This window comes from Pyrus communis, chromosome 12 (assembly GCF_963583255.1).
Source record: "Pyrus communis chromosome 12, drPyrComm1.1, whole genome shotgun sequence".
Classification (NCBI taxonomy): Eukaryota; Viridiplantae; Streptophyta; class Magnoliopsida; order Rosales; family Rosaceae; genus Pyrus; species Pyrus communis.
In genome coordinates this window covers 22,392,868-22,408,682 of record NC_084814.1, presented here as the reverse complement: position 1 = coordinate 22,408,682, position 15,815 = coordinate 22,392,868, and the positions used below count along the sequence as shown (strand labels likewise).

The following is a 15,815-nucleotide window of genomic DNA, read 5'->3' as shown; positions in this document are numbered from 1 at the left end:
CGTTGTGTATTAATTTGTAGGTCCCTTGCATTGTCATTTCCATTAGGCAATAAAACGTTGGATTTCTATTAATTTCCCATACCAAACAGCAGATAGGATGTTGGGAGATTTGATTAATTTGCTGGTTTTTGTTTCTTCTGGTTTTTTGTACCCTTAATCTGTGACCAAAAGCCAAGAAGATATCCTAATAAAATCCTCTCGCCTGTATTTTAAGTACTTTTCTCTTTTCTTTTCTTTTTTTAATATGAGTTTTGACGAAACGGAAATGTTGCTCCTTTGTGACTGAAAGTTTATGTGTTGAAATCGTGAAAACAGTCTTTTTACAAAATAAGGATAAGGCTATGTACGACGTTGTTCCAACCCTTACAAAACGGAAAGTGTTGTTAGTTTGGAATATCCCCTTCTTTTTTTCTTTTTTCTTTTTTGAATTATTAAAAATAAGTGCTTAAATTGGTGAAGTGATCTTCGAGTAAGACACGTCTCCTCTTTCTTCCGAACATAAGGATTTTTATCAAATTGAATTAGAGAACTTTAACAAAAAACTTCTGGTACTGTTCACTTTAACGAAAAACCAAATTTTTACACTAAAAAGTCAATCATGGTACTATTCACTTTATCCTTTATTTTGTCCTTATCATTAAAACTCAAAGTTTTCAAACCATTTTCATTAGTTTTCCTATTGAATTATGGGTTGTCTAGTTTATCACCCTTAATCATCACCTTGGAAAATTTCTTCTACTTTTTGGGAGATTTTCAGATAATTTAGAATGATGCCAGCTTCGATTCTCCATGTGAATAACTGTGAGTCGGATGTTAATTTGTTGGAGATCGACAGACTCAATCAGCTGTTAAATGTTGATGCATTACAAGATGAGCGACTGAATCTAGTACCCCTTGAGAATAATTAACACATTTTGAATTTCTTTTTAACCAGGTTGACTGTTTGTTTGTTCAATTAACCAATGGTCAAGTGGCAAGGATGAACATATGTAGTACAAGCTGGTAGGTTGGAATCAAAGAATCTCCCATCCAAGAGATACCTATGCTCTGATCTGCTTACTAATTGGAATGGGATTTCAGTGGGTCTGGTGTAATTGGGCTCTAAGAAATTGTCTGGATCAACCACACTACAGTGGGTCTCACCATATTTTGGGTCCACCAATAACATAGATCTCAATTGAATTCATTCCAAATCCAAAACTGATATATCCAAATGCTGCTCCAACTTGTTGGATGGACCACAAAATTTTTGTATGTTATGTTCTTTTCTTGGTCAAGAAAAAAAAAAAACAATCTAAACTGCGAAAAGGGGAAATTGGTCTCGATTTTATTGAGAGGAGCACATTCGCTTTAGTTAATGTCGTTACGCACCGTTTACAGTTCTATGGTACTAGTTAACTAGCCAACACATGCAAATGCAAGACATTGAATTTCTTGGAAATGCAAAGTCATGAAAAATCAGTAGCATGTTTAAGATCTTTCAGCCAAATCCAAACAAACTCTAATAAGTTCATCCAAATGGACTATAGGACTATCTTCTGTGTATGACAATCATTAAAGCAAGGGAACTTTAACAAAAAACTTCCAATACTGTTTACTTTAACGAAAAACCACATTTTTACATTAAAAAAATCAATCATGGTACTATTCACTTTACCCTTTGTTTTGTCCTTATCGTTAAGACTCACAATTTTCAAGCTCTTTTCATTGATTTTCCTTTAAAACAATGGATTGGTTGGTGTGCGTTCGCAAATTCAACGAACAAGGATCCAACGATCAAGAATCTCAACGTATTCACAAAAGCATACTAAAAAATCACCGACTTTAGACTCGCTTACGGAACATGGAAACGTTAAGCGGGAACACTTTGGCAAGACCAAAATTTCCGAACGTGATCGAGGAAGTGTTGACATTCAGAGTGTGCCATCAAACTTCCAGATGTCTTTAGACAGTGAGTAGTAATATCAAACATATGAAAAAATGAAATAAAATTGGAGAGCACACAACTGCTTCAGAGCTAACTTTAATCGACACCCCCAGTTGGATTTACGATCTACAACAACATCCTGTTTAGGGAAAGATAAATCTTATATATCAGCAAAGAAACGGAGGGATCGCAGAAAAGTTATCGAGAACTTGGGATGGATATCAGTACACACCGTAACCCGGCTTCCCCTTTAAAAACTCCAAACCACAAGCTTCTTCATACGGATGGGAAGTACTTGTTTAGATTGAATGGCAGCGAATAAAACTCCTCACTCCTTGAATCTCCCTTGAAGGACCGGAACTTGTTCCACCACGTTTTACCTCGGTCTTTCTTAACTGAACTATCCTTTCGGTGCAGCGTGTTGTCCAAGAAATATGCGACACAGCCCGCGACAAAAGCTTCTGATTGTAGAGGGACATTGATCATATCATTGAACTGCCAAAAACAGGTGAGCATTTATGTTAGTGAAGATCATAACAAATAATTGCATGATTCAAGGAAAATCTATACGGGTTTTTTACAATAATTGCATACCCATCTTCCTCCTGTGTGGACTGGACCGTAACCGTTGATGGCGGTGTACTCATTGAAGTACTGTGGCACGGACAAGCCAATGAAGATAGAGAAGCCTAATATGAACTTTGTTCGGAAGGTGTTCAGGTTGCAGAACTGAAGAAAGCTAAGACCTCCGGCACCTGTGAATGCATGATTAAATGGAATAAATACATCATATAATAATCTGATATAAAAATGAATGAGCCATCTATCTCTGCTAGCACATGTCAAATGAGCTGGACATACCAACATACGCAAAGAACAGACAGTACAAAGCAGCGAAGATTGGCCCTGGAATCGACGCGAAGAGTGCTCCAAATTTGCCTGTACAATGATGAAATGTTGAGTAACAGAAACAAAACAGTCGCAAATAGTTGCCACCATTACATAAATTATAATGTACAATCAAATCAGAATACCTCATACGTTAATAACTTACCCAGAATGGAGAAAAATATCATGAAACCAGCAGATATTTGCACAACCCTTCGACTGCCAACACGCGTCAACGCCAAAAGACCAGCATTTTCACTGTTCAGAGACAAAGGGAAGCCTCAGAACTAAGGGAGAAACTGTAAATTTCACTTAATGAAGTAGGATGTTTATACAGCATAAATGTTTACTATTGAGAGTCTTACACAGATACTGAAGATCCGGTCACAGTTCCAAACAAGCCCGAAACCAGAATGCCAACTCCCTAAGAAAAGCATTTACACAATTATTTACGCAAGAGTGCGAAGTGTTTTGGGAGAGCATGATCATTCGACAATTCAAAATGCACAACTGAATCCAATAAGCAGGGAGAGAAAATACAACTGCATTATATTTTGCTCTTCAGTATAACGGAAAGATAGCATTGATAGATTGATACACATTCAGGTTTGGAAGCATCAGAGAAGTTGACGTCGAAGAAAATCGTAGAAAAATAAAATTCACACATAGATAAGCTTTATACCTGCCAACCAACTCCACGACTCAGAATAGCAGGTGGCACTGGAGTTGCACTAGCAAATCTTGACACAGCAATGAAGGCACCAGTGGACTGTTTTATCAATTAATACAGAGTAATGAAGATTATGAATTTTGGCTTATCAACTAATATCAGTTTAAGAGAACAAGAAGGTAAGGAGCACAAACCTCAACAAGTGCAACTAAAGCCGCTGCCATCATAGCAAAGGCTTCACCAGCATCAAAGGAAGGTGCTCCCCATTGGAAGGGATATGGAACTCTAATCCTGCAAACCCCGATTCTAATAAGGATTCATTTCCAACAAATGTTGGTACCAATCAAAACGTAAGCCATGCTAGTGACCAAATATTTACTATTTAACGAAGACAAATCAAGGATTTAAACTTCATATCATGTCTTAAATTCCTGTTAAAACTGTATTAAGAACACATTTCATACTAACCACGGAGCAGCATTTATAAGTCCAGCACGATCAGTACGGCAGCTTGCCTGTGTTTTTGGGCCAGTACCATCGTATGCTCCACCAACAGTGAGTAGGTGAGCATATATCCACACAATCACCACGGAAAATATGACAGCGAAACGATCAAATATAGGTTTTCCTCTGTGAATTATGTGGGGCATATACTGCATCAACATTGCAAAAACAATATTAGCCTTACAAGAATAATTTTCCCTAAGGTTATCAAGATAACAGCCACAAAGGCAGGAGACATAATAAGGATTCAAACACGTTTAAGGACCATCACCTGAGAAATAAATACTACAATGACAAGTTCTGGCAGTCCAATCTCCACACATTTGGCAAGCTAAATATCCAGGAGAAGCATTAAGAAATAATTGTCAGAATATTATTCACCATAATTATGCGCCCATACACATCTCAGAAGAACACTTACCACTGGAAAACCTAACTCGTAGAGTCCAAAACCAACCATTGCTACCAAAGGAACAACTGAAAGTGGGCTTAAAAACCTGAAGAAAATTTTTTTGTAGAGCTTTAATCACCATGACTTTTTAAGCTTAGCAAGAAAACTGAAATATTTCTGTATGAATCTCAAAAGTACTATACTAATTTTTCTAACAACCATAATTGAGTGCCACTTATTTAGAACCAACCTTACAACATTACGCCAAAGGCCACTGAAGCCTAAGACTATCTGAAGAGTTGAAGCAACAATAAGAGCACCCTGGATTGCCCGCATTGTCCTTTTAAATTTCTGAAATGAAAGACATTAAAACATAGTCACAAGCTGCAAGCCTACAGTCAAGTATCTGCAGATAAACATGAGAATTGTCGATATTTTAATGCATAAAACTCATCTTCCCTTTAAAATTTAGAAAACAATTACTGTTCTAGTAAGTAGTACATCAGCACTTAGTGTATGCCTTCCAGCAAGTTCATTTGACACATATCAAAAACAACTACGGTTACCTGATGAATCCTTTTGTTATGCACCAGGTGACAAACAATTAGGTTTATAAAATGACTTCAAAAGAAACGGGATGGACTTCAGAACAAACCTCTATAGGGTCTTGATTATCACTGAATCGACCAGCTAATATGATGGAAATTGTGGTCGGGACAAACGTATACGACCCTCCAATCACTGCTGGTAGTCTAGTCCCAAACAAAGTCTGTTTCAATGTGTTCAAACCAGCAACAAAAAGCAGGGTCTGGATCACCTTGGCCTTCTCTTCCTATAATAATAGCGAGAGACACGTTTATACATATATACAGTTGGTCAATTTTGAAGACAAGTACAATATATGGCTTATGTCAATTAGAATTTGTGCAAAAAGTTCTTTGGATCTTACATTTCCTCCTCCCATCTGGGGAACAAGAGCACTGGGGATGAGAACTGAAGTTCCAAGCATCACAAGGTAGTGTTGAAAACCAAGGAGAATGGCATCGGCTGGACCAAAAATGAGCCGTGATTTTGTTAAATCATTTATGACTAACAAATGAAGTAATAACAGGATTTAAGAGTAATGACGTTCAACTGCACTGCAAAATTAAAATTACCCCATATCTGAAATGTGACATGTTCAATTTGAATTCCTTTAATTCCTTAATATATAAAGGCGGTAAAACAGGTAACCAAAGAGTAACGGAAATGCTTTGCCAAAGCCGAAAGAAGAAACGAGAAACCATAGCGGCCATGATAGAATTTTACAGGTAACCAATAAACAGAAATCGAAAGTCAAACTGATTCCCATCAAATTAGCATTCGGCACATCGCTTAGCTTCCGACTAATGAAAAACAAGATACCAGGTTCCCAAAAATAGTACCAACACTTAATCAGTAAAGCTACCCAAGCAAAGAATAGATAAATAAGCAATTAACAAAATATAGTAAAGATTAAAACAAATCCATCCAGAAACGCAATTCCAAAAAGAAAAAGGAAAGAAGGGGAAGAAGAAAAACAGTAAATTTTTAAGAAAAACAAAAGCACATAGAATTTCGACTTTCTATTTCTTTTTCAAAAAGTGGTATCTACCAAAGAAAAAGCTACTTTCAACAATTAAAATACAGGAATCTCGTGCCCTAAATAAATAAATTAAAGAGTGGAATTATCTAACACCCGCTTCAGATATACCAAAAAGATCCAAAAGAATCACACCCAGAAACTAAAGATCCGCCATTTATCTTACAATATCATTAATACGTGAAAAACAGCTTAGAAATTTACAATCCCAAATAGCAAAACAAGTAAAATAATTATTGAATGTAGGATTAGAAGCACTCACGCCATGGAGGTGGACTTGTTATGCAGTAAGAAATGTTGGGTAGCTGTTCTTTTGGTGGATGTGGTTGTGGCTCATCCACTTTTGTAGCTCCGCCGCCGCCTCCGCCTCCGCCTGCCATGATTACTCCTCTGAACTTGCTTTATCTCACTAGAAAAACACCAGAAACACTATGAAAACCCAAATCTAAGCAAAACCCAGATCCCAAATCTAGCAAAAACCCCCCACTGAAGTGAGCAGAAACAGGGGGAACAGTCAGCAGAGTGATGATCCAAAAGATTGAACAAATCACATGTATAACCCACTAAACTACCAAATAATAGAGATGGGAACTGTGAAAATAATTAAAAATTAGAAAGCAGAGTGATGGTGTAACAAGAAGCTTGATGGAGTGTTCATAGAGGGAATAATAATTTGCACAAAGAAAATAATCGGGAAAAGCAGAAAGCCAAGCAGAAAAGCACCTTTTTTTAAACAGCAGCAACAAGCTGAATCAAAAGCCAAAGTATATGGAAGTGGGAAGCTCTCCTCTGAAGTCAAAAATCCATGTACCCCACCACACACCTACAAGCTGTTAGCTCAGATGGGTGTAGAGAGAGAGTATATAGAGAGAGAGAGAGAGAGAGGAACAAATCCAAGTGTTTAGAGGAGCAAAAGCACAGTAAACCCAGTTAAGAGGGGAGGAGGTGAAGATAGAAGAGGAATGTGAAATGATATACAAAAGGAAGTTGAGATTGAGGGCAGCAAAAATGGATTATTGTACTCTTCACTTTCTCTCTCTAGAATGTTAAAAAAGGGTCTCTCTCTACGAGCTAATTATCATTGAACACACTACCTACATGTGCAGCTCCTTCTGACATTAAAATACCCCCTACCAAACCTCATTTATTGATCTCTACAGAAAATAATTATTTACTAATACCATAGTATAGCGTAAAAGAAGAAACTTTGCAAGAGATTATAAGAGGTTCAGTTACTATCATATTGTCATTAGTTTTGTAGAGAAATCTCAACTTTCTTCAATTTATATGTACTTATAACATAACGAGTTTAAAATTTATTTGAGTCTAAGGATTGATTTTTATGAATTATGATGTTTATCTGTATATATAAACGAAAAATTTATAAATAGCGAGTTTATTATTTGTTTTAGTCTCAGGTTTGATTCTTATAAATGATAATTCAACTTTTGTGAACAATAAATTCAATACTTGATTATAATCAGTTTATTGTGTGACTCACCGTCTCTTGACATCTTTATATAAAGTTTTTCTTTGATTAATAAAATTATATGTATTTATTTGTTTGGAGGTATATTTGGGTGTTTCTTTCTTCTCTCAGGGTGGTTCAGCTGTGCAAAATGCCAGAGGGAGGCTTACCCGTTGAAAGCAAAGCCCTGAAAGCACTGATTCAATTCATTGTGTGAACGAGTGAAGAGAAAACGACGCCGTTTGGGTTTGCGTTGTGTCAGATAAAGGTCCCTTTCTTGGCAATATCAATAACCCGGTTACCAACATCCCCTAAGATTTGATGATTTTGTTGAAAGACGTTAATACCCTTTTTTTTTTTTTTTTAATAAACGATATTATTTACATTAAAAGAAGGAATAGATTAAACCTCATAATGGACTTGTAATAATGTGATTCAAATTCACTTTTAGTCAGAATCGAACATAAGATCTCTTACTTACAAATGAATAGGAATACCATTATATCGTAGTACTAAGTGGCAATATCCCTTAAATTATAAAAAGTGAATAAACATCATTAGTTACAAAATAACGAGAGAATTATTATTGGGACTCCAAAACAATTCCCAATCCTAGAATAAAATGTAATGAAAATAACTGAAAAAAATTTAATGGTGATAAAACATCACCCTGGTGTAGATTAAAATTTTTAAACACAACAATCATTAGAAGAAAAATTTGGTGTGTTCTTCGTTTGAGATTTGATATTACCTTTTAAAGTTCAACCTCTAATGAAATAAAGTGTGCTTAATTTGATACAAACAGTAGTCTACATATTTGGTAGTAGTCGTGACCAACAGGCATCGATGTCGCCTCACTAGTAACAAAAGAGCTTCAAGCCCGATTTTTGGCAGCACATCCCTCACACAAAAACCACTCAAGGAAGGGGGTACGGGGAGAGCTACATGCCCAAAACCTTTGACTCTTCTTTGTGGGTGCCCGGAGCCCCTCATCTTATTATTTTGTCGTCGTTCATTAAATTGAAATTTAAATTTAGAAAATGAGACCACATTCATTTAACTAACTTGATTACGTTTAAAATTTTGCATGTAAGAAAATATTGTTTTATTGGTCACCAAAAGTACATTTATACGGGGGTCATTTTGGTCATTTGAAGCAAAATGATCACATGGTGCCTGTACTAGATGAATATTGAGGCCCACAGCAAGGGGCCAATGGGGAAGGAAAGGACGGCCGACAAATTCTCTTGTCCCTAATTCCAGTCAATACCTCCCCCAATCCCTCCTGTTTCTGTCTCCTCGCTCTTGACTGCACATTTGCATTTCTTCTCCTCCAGCTGGAGAAATTTTTAAATATGAAGGAAATACGAATGGTATATTATGTATTTTAATGTAAGCAGTGAAAACTTTTATTTTTTAAATTATTAACTTTTTGACACACAAATCACATCATTTGTATAATGACACGTAATATACCACCTCGTGTGCCAGTCACATTGAAAAATCTCTCATCTAGCTGGCACCTTTTACCATTTTCTTTTCTTTTCTTTTCCTGCGATTTTTAAACCCCCATCTGTTTTTTTTCCCCCTTAAAAATAAGAACAATTGATGACAAGCCTTTTAAGGGTCGAAAAGATTCACATATATATTTTAGCCTTCTTTGATTACAAGTCTAGTCACATCTGTTTGATTTCCTTTTTAATTTCTTGTTTTTCAAGCAATCCTATAGATAACGACACACATTAACCCTTTTTCTTCTCCTACTTTTTTGTGTCACAAAGTAACCTCAAAAGTCCATTTTTTTGTCTATAAAGTCCACTTTTTGTCCAGAAATTCCTTTAATTCACCACAACGGTCAGTTGTAATTATTTTTGTCAACTCCCTCAAAATAAGTTATGTTGAAAAGACTGTTACTACAATTGAATTAAAGTTAATAGATCATTACTCCAATTGGAGTAAAGTTAAGAGATCATTTCTTCAATTGGGTTGTAGTTGACTAAACATTGCTACAATATTTTCATTTGGTTTTTCATATTTGCCTCTTGGTTCAACTTCACGTATGTGACACATAACTCATTTTGACAACTGTTCTAACAGAGTTAACGAAAATGACTATATCTACAAGTTCTGATGAGTTAAGAGATTAATAATTACAAAATTTTAGTTGATTCAATTGAATTAAAGATGAGGAACAAATGCCATATTCCGTTATATACCTACGTCTCTCTTTTTCCCTCGTTGAGCAAAAAATAGAGAGAAATGATTAACAATTGATGATAGGTAATGCAGACGCAACTTTGGAGATGATAATCTAAATGGCAATCAAACATGAGTTAATCAATAATTAGGTGTTAGTGTGGTCTGTACTGAAACAAGTGTTGCCATTACAGTCCACTGATTAACTGCTGAAGTAATTGTGATAGTAACACATATAAAGTTGATATATAATATACATTATATATATTACAAAGTTGATATATAATACATTATATATATATATATATATATATATAGATTAGGAATTCTGATTCTATTGTGATAGTAACACATATAATTCATTTTTGGTAGTACAAAAGGGGGATTGACCCAAAAATTGGATAAGGTATCAATTCGGCGCGTGAGGTTGATTCAAGTGTCTTCTGTAAACTAATCGCCTATTACACGGCTCATTAACTCTGCTTGTGGTGGGAATGGCCAGTAAAGGTCATTGAATTTGACCCATGCTTAGTTTTCGTCCCTAAATTCTCATATTAATTTCACTCGTCTTCCAACTTTGTGTTGCATAAATGCTCATTTAGTCAAATTTGTCTTCTTTTCCGTCAATTTAAGGGTATAGTGGTCTTTTCGTAAAAAAATTAATTTATTTAAAATAAAATAAAAAGAGCTTGGCTCCTTAAGGTTAAGAAGGAATTCCTACTCAAATTACTTCTTGTCCTAAAATTTCATGTTTATGATCAGAACCGTTCATATCATAAATCACTATATAAAGATCATCTTTGCAAAAAATCAATTAAAACTAAGATCGTGTAGTCAATCCTTAAGAAGTTCCCACTATAAGAACGGAATTCTGTAAATAAGTCACGAGGTATTTGAAGAGTTCTTCCTCAATCCTTGAGGAGCCAAGTCTTTCTCTTTAAAAAATAATCTTTTCGTATTTTTTTGATGAAATTTCTATTTTATCCCTGAACTTAACGGAAAAGTTGACGGAATTAACGAAAAAGACTATTAGTGCAATAAATGACATAATTCGAGGACAAGATAAACTATTAGTAGAGTTCAAGGACGAAAACTAAACTCATGGTATAAATTAGGGACCTTTACTACAATTTAGCCTAATAATATACATATTTTCATACCCTGTATCGTATTTATTCGATTTCAAATCTAGGAGTTAAGCGTACTTTGATAACTTTATGTAAGCTAGGGTTTGAATTTTTAACAGTGATAGTGGAAAAGTTGATAGATAAATCACATTTACTGCCATTTTACCGAACAGTACATAAGATTTTCACTTTATACGGCTTCTCGTTCAATTCTTTTAAAATTGTTGAATCATTTTTCTCGTTCGAGAATCCATCTGCAAAAACCAATTACAGATGCTTCTTAAAAGTCATGACCGGTAAAAATTCTAATTTTGGTGTAAAATGTAACTCAAATTGTTACCAAGATGGAATGTAGAGAATACGGAGAGATCTATTGGAAGTCAAAATATACAAAAAAAAGTCGGTGCGACCTGCCAATGCGACTCCTCTTCTCTCGAAACACTAATTATTTTGTTTGAAGGTCTTTTTGGCACTATTCGATACATGGAATTACTTTTTGGGATGTAGCACATCATGTATTGCGTAGAGATAACGTGTACCATACGTACTATCATCAACAATATTGAAAGAACTAGAAACGTCGAGTTCAAATTAACTATATAACTTATTCAATACTAATGCGGGACGTGAAATAAAAATATGTATTTGCAGCATAATAATTTACGGGGAGATGAAAATATATGTTGGAATAAAAGCTGAGTCATTTTTGGCTTATCAAATTAATTTAGTTATGTTATCACATCTTAGATCGGCTCCATCGCAGCACGATATTGTTTGTTTTGGACTTACCATTCCCTTACAGTTTTGTTTCTGGTAACTCACGAGCAACTTCTCAATGGGTCACCACTCATGGAATTGTTCTCGCCCGAACTCACTTAATTTCGGAGTTCCGATGAAATCCGAAGTCAGTAAGTTCTCAAAATGTCTCGTGCTATATGGAGGTAGGCATGTACATATAAGGCACATCACCCCCTCTCCATTAATCGATGTAGGATGTAACATATGTAACTTTCAATTTTACGTGACTTTAATTCAATTGTAATTTCAAATTCTAAATGTAACTTACAAGTGCTTATATCCCACTTCTTGTTGGAAGGTGGGTGAAAATTTGGACATTTTGGTTGAAGGAAATATTTAGAGTGTTTTCTCTATGTTTTTGTTCCTTTCTCCTGAAAGATTGTTTAGGTTTTGTTTCTAATTCTCTGCGGTTGTAGAATAGTACTAGAACGGGCTCTTTCAGAGTTTTTAGGCATTTTCTTACACTAAGAAATAGTGGAAACTAAATTTCAATTCTCATTTCATTTTATTTCATTTCTTTTCATTGTATTTGCGTCAATTAACTTATTTAACATGGAACTTAAAATTCAAATGTTCGAGTATTAGCAGCAATATTTTAGTGAAAAAAGTTAGGGGAGCCAAGCCTTGTGGTAAAAGAGATCAATGGAGGTCATTATGTGATGTTGGTATCATGATAGCGTAGATTGAGGAAAGATTGGTTGTTAACTAAAAAATTGCATCGTAATTAAAAAAAGTTGGGATGAATCATTATATTACCTCAAATTTTCTGCACCCACATGACAGCTTCAATTATGCCATATTGAAAGACTAGTGGATATATTGATTGATATATAGACCAACTTTGTCAACATTTAGAAAAAAATTATAAAAAGGTTCAAATTTTCACATAGCATGTTTTGAGTTCGAATCCTAACGCTGATGAGCCAAAACTATAACGGTTAGAAAATATTAAAATGTCTATATGAGTATTCCAAAGCTCAAAAAATGAATTATCAGGCAAAACCACCTATTTGTCTTTTTATTTAAATTAAAAAATTTAAAAGTTCACATGAGGAGGGCAAGAAAAGAATAGTAGAAAAAGAAATTGCACTATGGGAATATATTTCAAACAAAAGGGAAGAATCTTTGGGAATATATATAATACAGGTGGAGCTGAGTAAGTTTGTTTTTTTCTTTGTAGTGCGGTGGAAATTGGATTAGGATTCTCTCATGAGCTTAGAGATTGAGCCTTTTGAGCAAATTAGACGGTCTGTTAGATTAAAATTCAACAGCTACAATTATTATAATTTTTAAATAAATTTTCTATTTGTAACCATTGAATTTTAATCCAACGATTCATATGATTAGGAGAGGATCCTGATCCGTAGATTTCTTGGACAAAGACAAGGACGGCATGTCGAAATCATATTGGTAGGAGCTTTTTAAAATGGATTCAAACCCCACCTAACTTTAATTGAAGATTAAGATTGAGATAAAGGGACAATCTTGGCCAAATCATAGAGAAACTTTTTGGTGCACCAATAATACTGTTTAGTACACTAAAGCCTTGTTTGGTAACTCAAATTGTACTAATTATTTATGTCAGATAAGATAAATAATCATCGGATAGTACTGATTAAATTAATCAGACGTTTGGTATATTATCAAACTAATAATCGTATTATTTATATTATGTTTAGTATTGAACAGATAAGAAAAAAAAATTTGACAAATCTTTGTTTGTTTGTAGGGGTCAGAGATGCAGCGGCGGAGAATTGGGAGGGAGAGAGGGGGAGGGATCGTACTAGTAAAGATTGCATTTGAGGCGGCTATTCCATTTGGAGAAGGATCTGGGGATGGTGAACTTGGAGAATAATTTAGAGAGAGGGCGTGGCGGAGACAATCAGTCGACCAGAGGGCATCGATCACATCCTCCGCCGTGACGTTGCCCCAATCCATTTATGTGGCGGCGCTTCAAAACCCTAGCTAACACTGAGCCGAACGGAGAAAAAGGTGAAGATTGAGGAAGGAGGACACTACGAAGTCGAAACGGTGGTTGGGTGACTGAAAAGGAAACAAAATCGTCGGGAAAGAAGGGATCGGAGGGAGTTGGGTGGTGGTGGGTTTTTTGATATGGAAATTTGAGGAATTGGGGGAAATGAATATATGCTGGGGAAAGAGACTGGACCAAGTTAACGACGAGAGGGATGATGGCGAGAAGGTCTATACCCGACTGATAATCCACTTCCTTTGGAAGGGTTTATTAAGAAGGTGAATACCGACTATCCTATCCGACTGCTTAAATTAATTCGGCGACCATTTAATACGAGAAAACACCAAACGGACGGCCGGATCAGTACTATTAGTCCTATCTAATCCCTTATATTACATGTCAAACGAGGCCTAAGTGTTATAACATAATAGTTGGAAACTTGAAAGAGAAAAAAAAAATCTAACCAATGTTATTATGACATTGGTTTTATTGGGACGTGTTTTCTTGAAAAATCTCTCTAAACTATAATGTTGTAATGATGGAGATTTGTAAGGATTTGTCACTCAGTTGGTTGTATAAGTGTTTATTATCAAGTTTAAACATACACTCACCAATATTGACATTGCTAGTTTCAACCTGTATCTTTCATCTTGACTTTGTGCGCTTTTAGCTAAAAAATGCTTTGATATCGATTGTTGTATTACAAGCTCCTAAACTGTAAGTCCAAACATACGTCTCTTCAACTTAATGATTGAGGTCAAAGACTATGTAGTCATGGTGTGGAGTCTCCTTTTTGTAACAGAGCATCGAACCCTCGATATGGAAATAACTTGTGTAGTAGCAAGCCTAATGGACTATGTGGTTTAATCCTAAAAGGACTGTTGTAAACATTGGCATTGTGAATTTTACTTCATCTAACCAATCATATGACATTAATATGAGTATATGATAACTTTTGTTACCACAATTTATTAATAAAAACAATAATATAATAGAAAAATACTTATTTTTTGTGACAAATAAAGTCAATCATTATACCTCAACGTTATATAATGCACTAATTTTCAGTTTTACAAATCAAAACTGAAATTAAGACTTTTAGAGGGCGTTTGTTTGCCCTCACTAAGTGGGACTAGATTGGACATGACTAGCTGTTAGTCCAATACCTTGTTTGTTCTGTGCTGTAATTAACATTAATGAGACTACAGGGGACTTGCATGGACAAAAACCTCCGCTAAAAGGTCTTAGCGAGACCCCCCAATAACCATAGGACTCCTAAGACCTCCTTCTGCTCTTCTCCCTACGTTGCTTACTTTCTGTCCTCACTCCAACCAAATCACACCACCAGACCACCAAAAAAAAGAGAAAAGGAAAGGGAAAAGAAAGATGGGGGAGGGAATTAAACCAATAAAAGAAACGGGAAGCATCTGGAAAGGAAAAGAAATAGAAAAGAAAAGAGAAAATAAAGAGGGTGGGGGAGAGAGAATTAAAAAAATGGCGAAAAAAAATATTCAGATCTCAAAAATAATTTCGTTCGATATTGCATCAAACACTTCATTATTCTTATTATGTTTAATCCAAGCCAAGCTAGTCTAACTTAGTCCTTAAAACTAATCCAGTCCGAAATAATTAGGTGCAACAAACGCACCCTTAAGGGTTCGTTTGGACATGCTTTTAAAACGACTGAAAATACTTTTTGTGAAAATATTTGTGGTACCAATCCTTAGCAAAAATACAAGTGAATATTAGAAAACCATATAATTTTCTCAATAGAATCTTTCAATCATTTTAAAGCAATTTAAAACGAGTCCTGAAACTATTGATAGTTGAATAATATTATAGTGACAAATGAAGAGTTGTATTTTGAAATATTCAAAAAAAATTCCAACGAGAACTTGATGAAGTTAACAACAGATCACGTACTTTTAAACCTTAAGTTATTGTTGTATTCCCTCTGACTTCTCTTCACCTTCTTTAGTTTTGCATCCAACTAACTTTACACTATTTACACACGAGGTTTTATGTTGGACTCTCTCTTCTTTTGTATCGATTGTATAAGAAAAGTGATAGAAATGTACGAAAGTATAAGGGTAATATCAACATAACTGAAACTAGGAGGGGTGATAGGGAGAAAAAAAAGAAAGGTGCATGAGCATGAAGGAAGAAAATAGGGGACAGAACGTGGGCGTTGCCATCAGAATTCTTTGGGAGATATACTCATCATCGAACCCTAGCATTGATGCTGGGGACCAC

At 35.2% G+C, this 15,815-nt stretch overlaps 1 protein-coding gene across 1 annotated transcript; it reads right to left on the bottom strand.

Moving 5' to 3' along the window:
- Window positions 1-1,892: 1,892 nt before the first annotated feature.
- LOC137710300 (nucleobase-ascorbate transporter 6-like) lies at window positions 1,893-7,081 on the bottom strand. The gene is made up of 15 exons (XM_068449232.1): window positions 6,725-7,081; window positions 6,264-6,410; window positions 5,330-5,427; window positions 5,036-5,212; window positions 4,631-4,731; window positions 4,411-4,486; window positions 4,261-4,320; window positions 3,954-4,138; window positions 3,680-3,776; window positions 3,498-3,584; window positions 3,181-3,239; window positions 2,982-3,073; window positions 2,789-2,866; window positions 2,522-2,682; window positions 1,893-2,422 (listed from the first exon to the last, which is right to left on the bottom strand). Exons 2-15 carry the CDS (start codon window positions 6,379-6,381, stop codon window positions 2,204-2,206), a joined length of 1,608 nt encoding a protein of 535 aa, XP_068305333.1. The 5' UTR covers window positions 6,382-6,410; window positions 6,725-7,081; the 3' UTR covers window positions 1,893-2,203.
- Between the last annotated feature and the right edge of the window lie 8,734 nt (window positions 7,082-15,815).

Coding starts and splice junctions, on each gene's coding strand:
- LOC137710300 (XM_068449232.1), bottom strand. CDS start 6,381: ATGGCAGGCGGAGGCGGAGGCGGCGGCGGAGCTACAAAAGTGGATGAG. Junction 3,074..3,180: donor ACCGGATCTTCAGTATCTGT/GTAAGACTCTCA, acceptor GTCTCTGAACAG/TGAAAATGCTGGTCTTTTGG. Junction 2,423..2,521: donor TCCACACAGGAGGAAGATGG/GTATGCAATTAT, acceptor TGTTTTTGGCAG/TTCAATGATATGATCAATGT.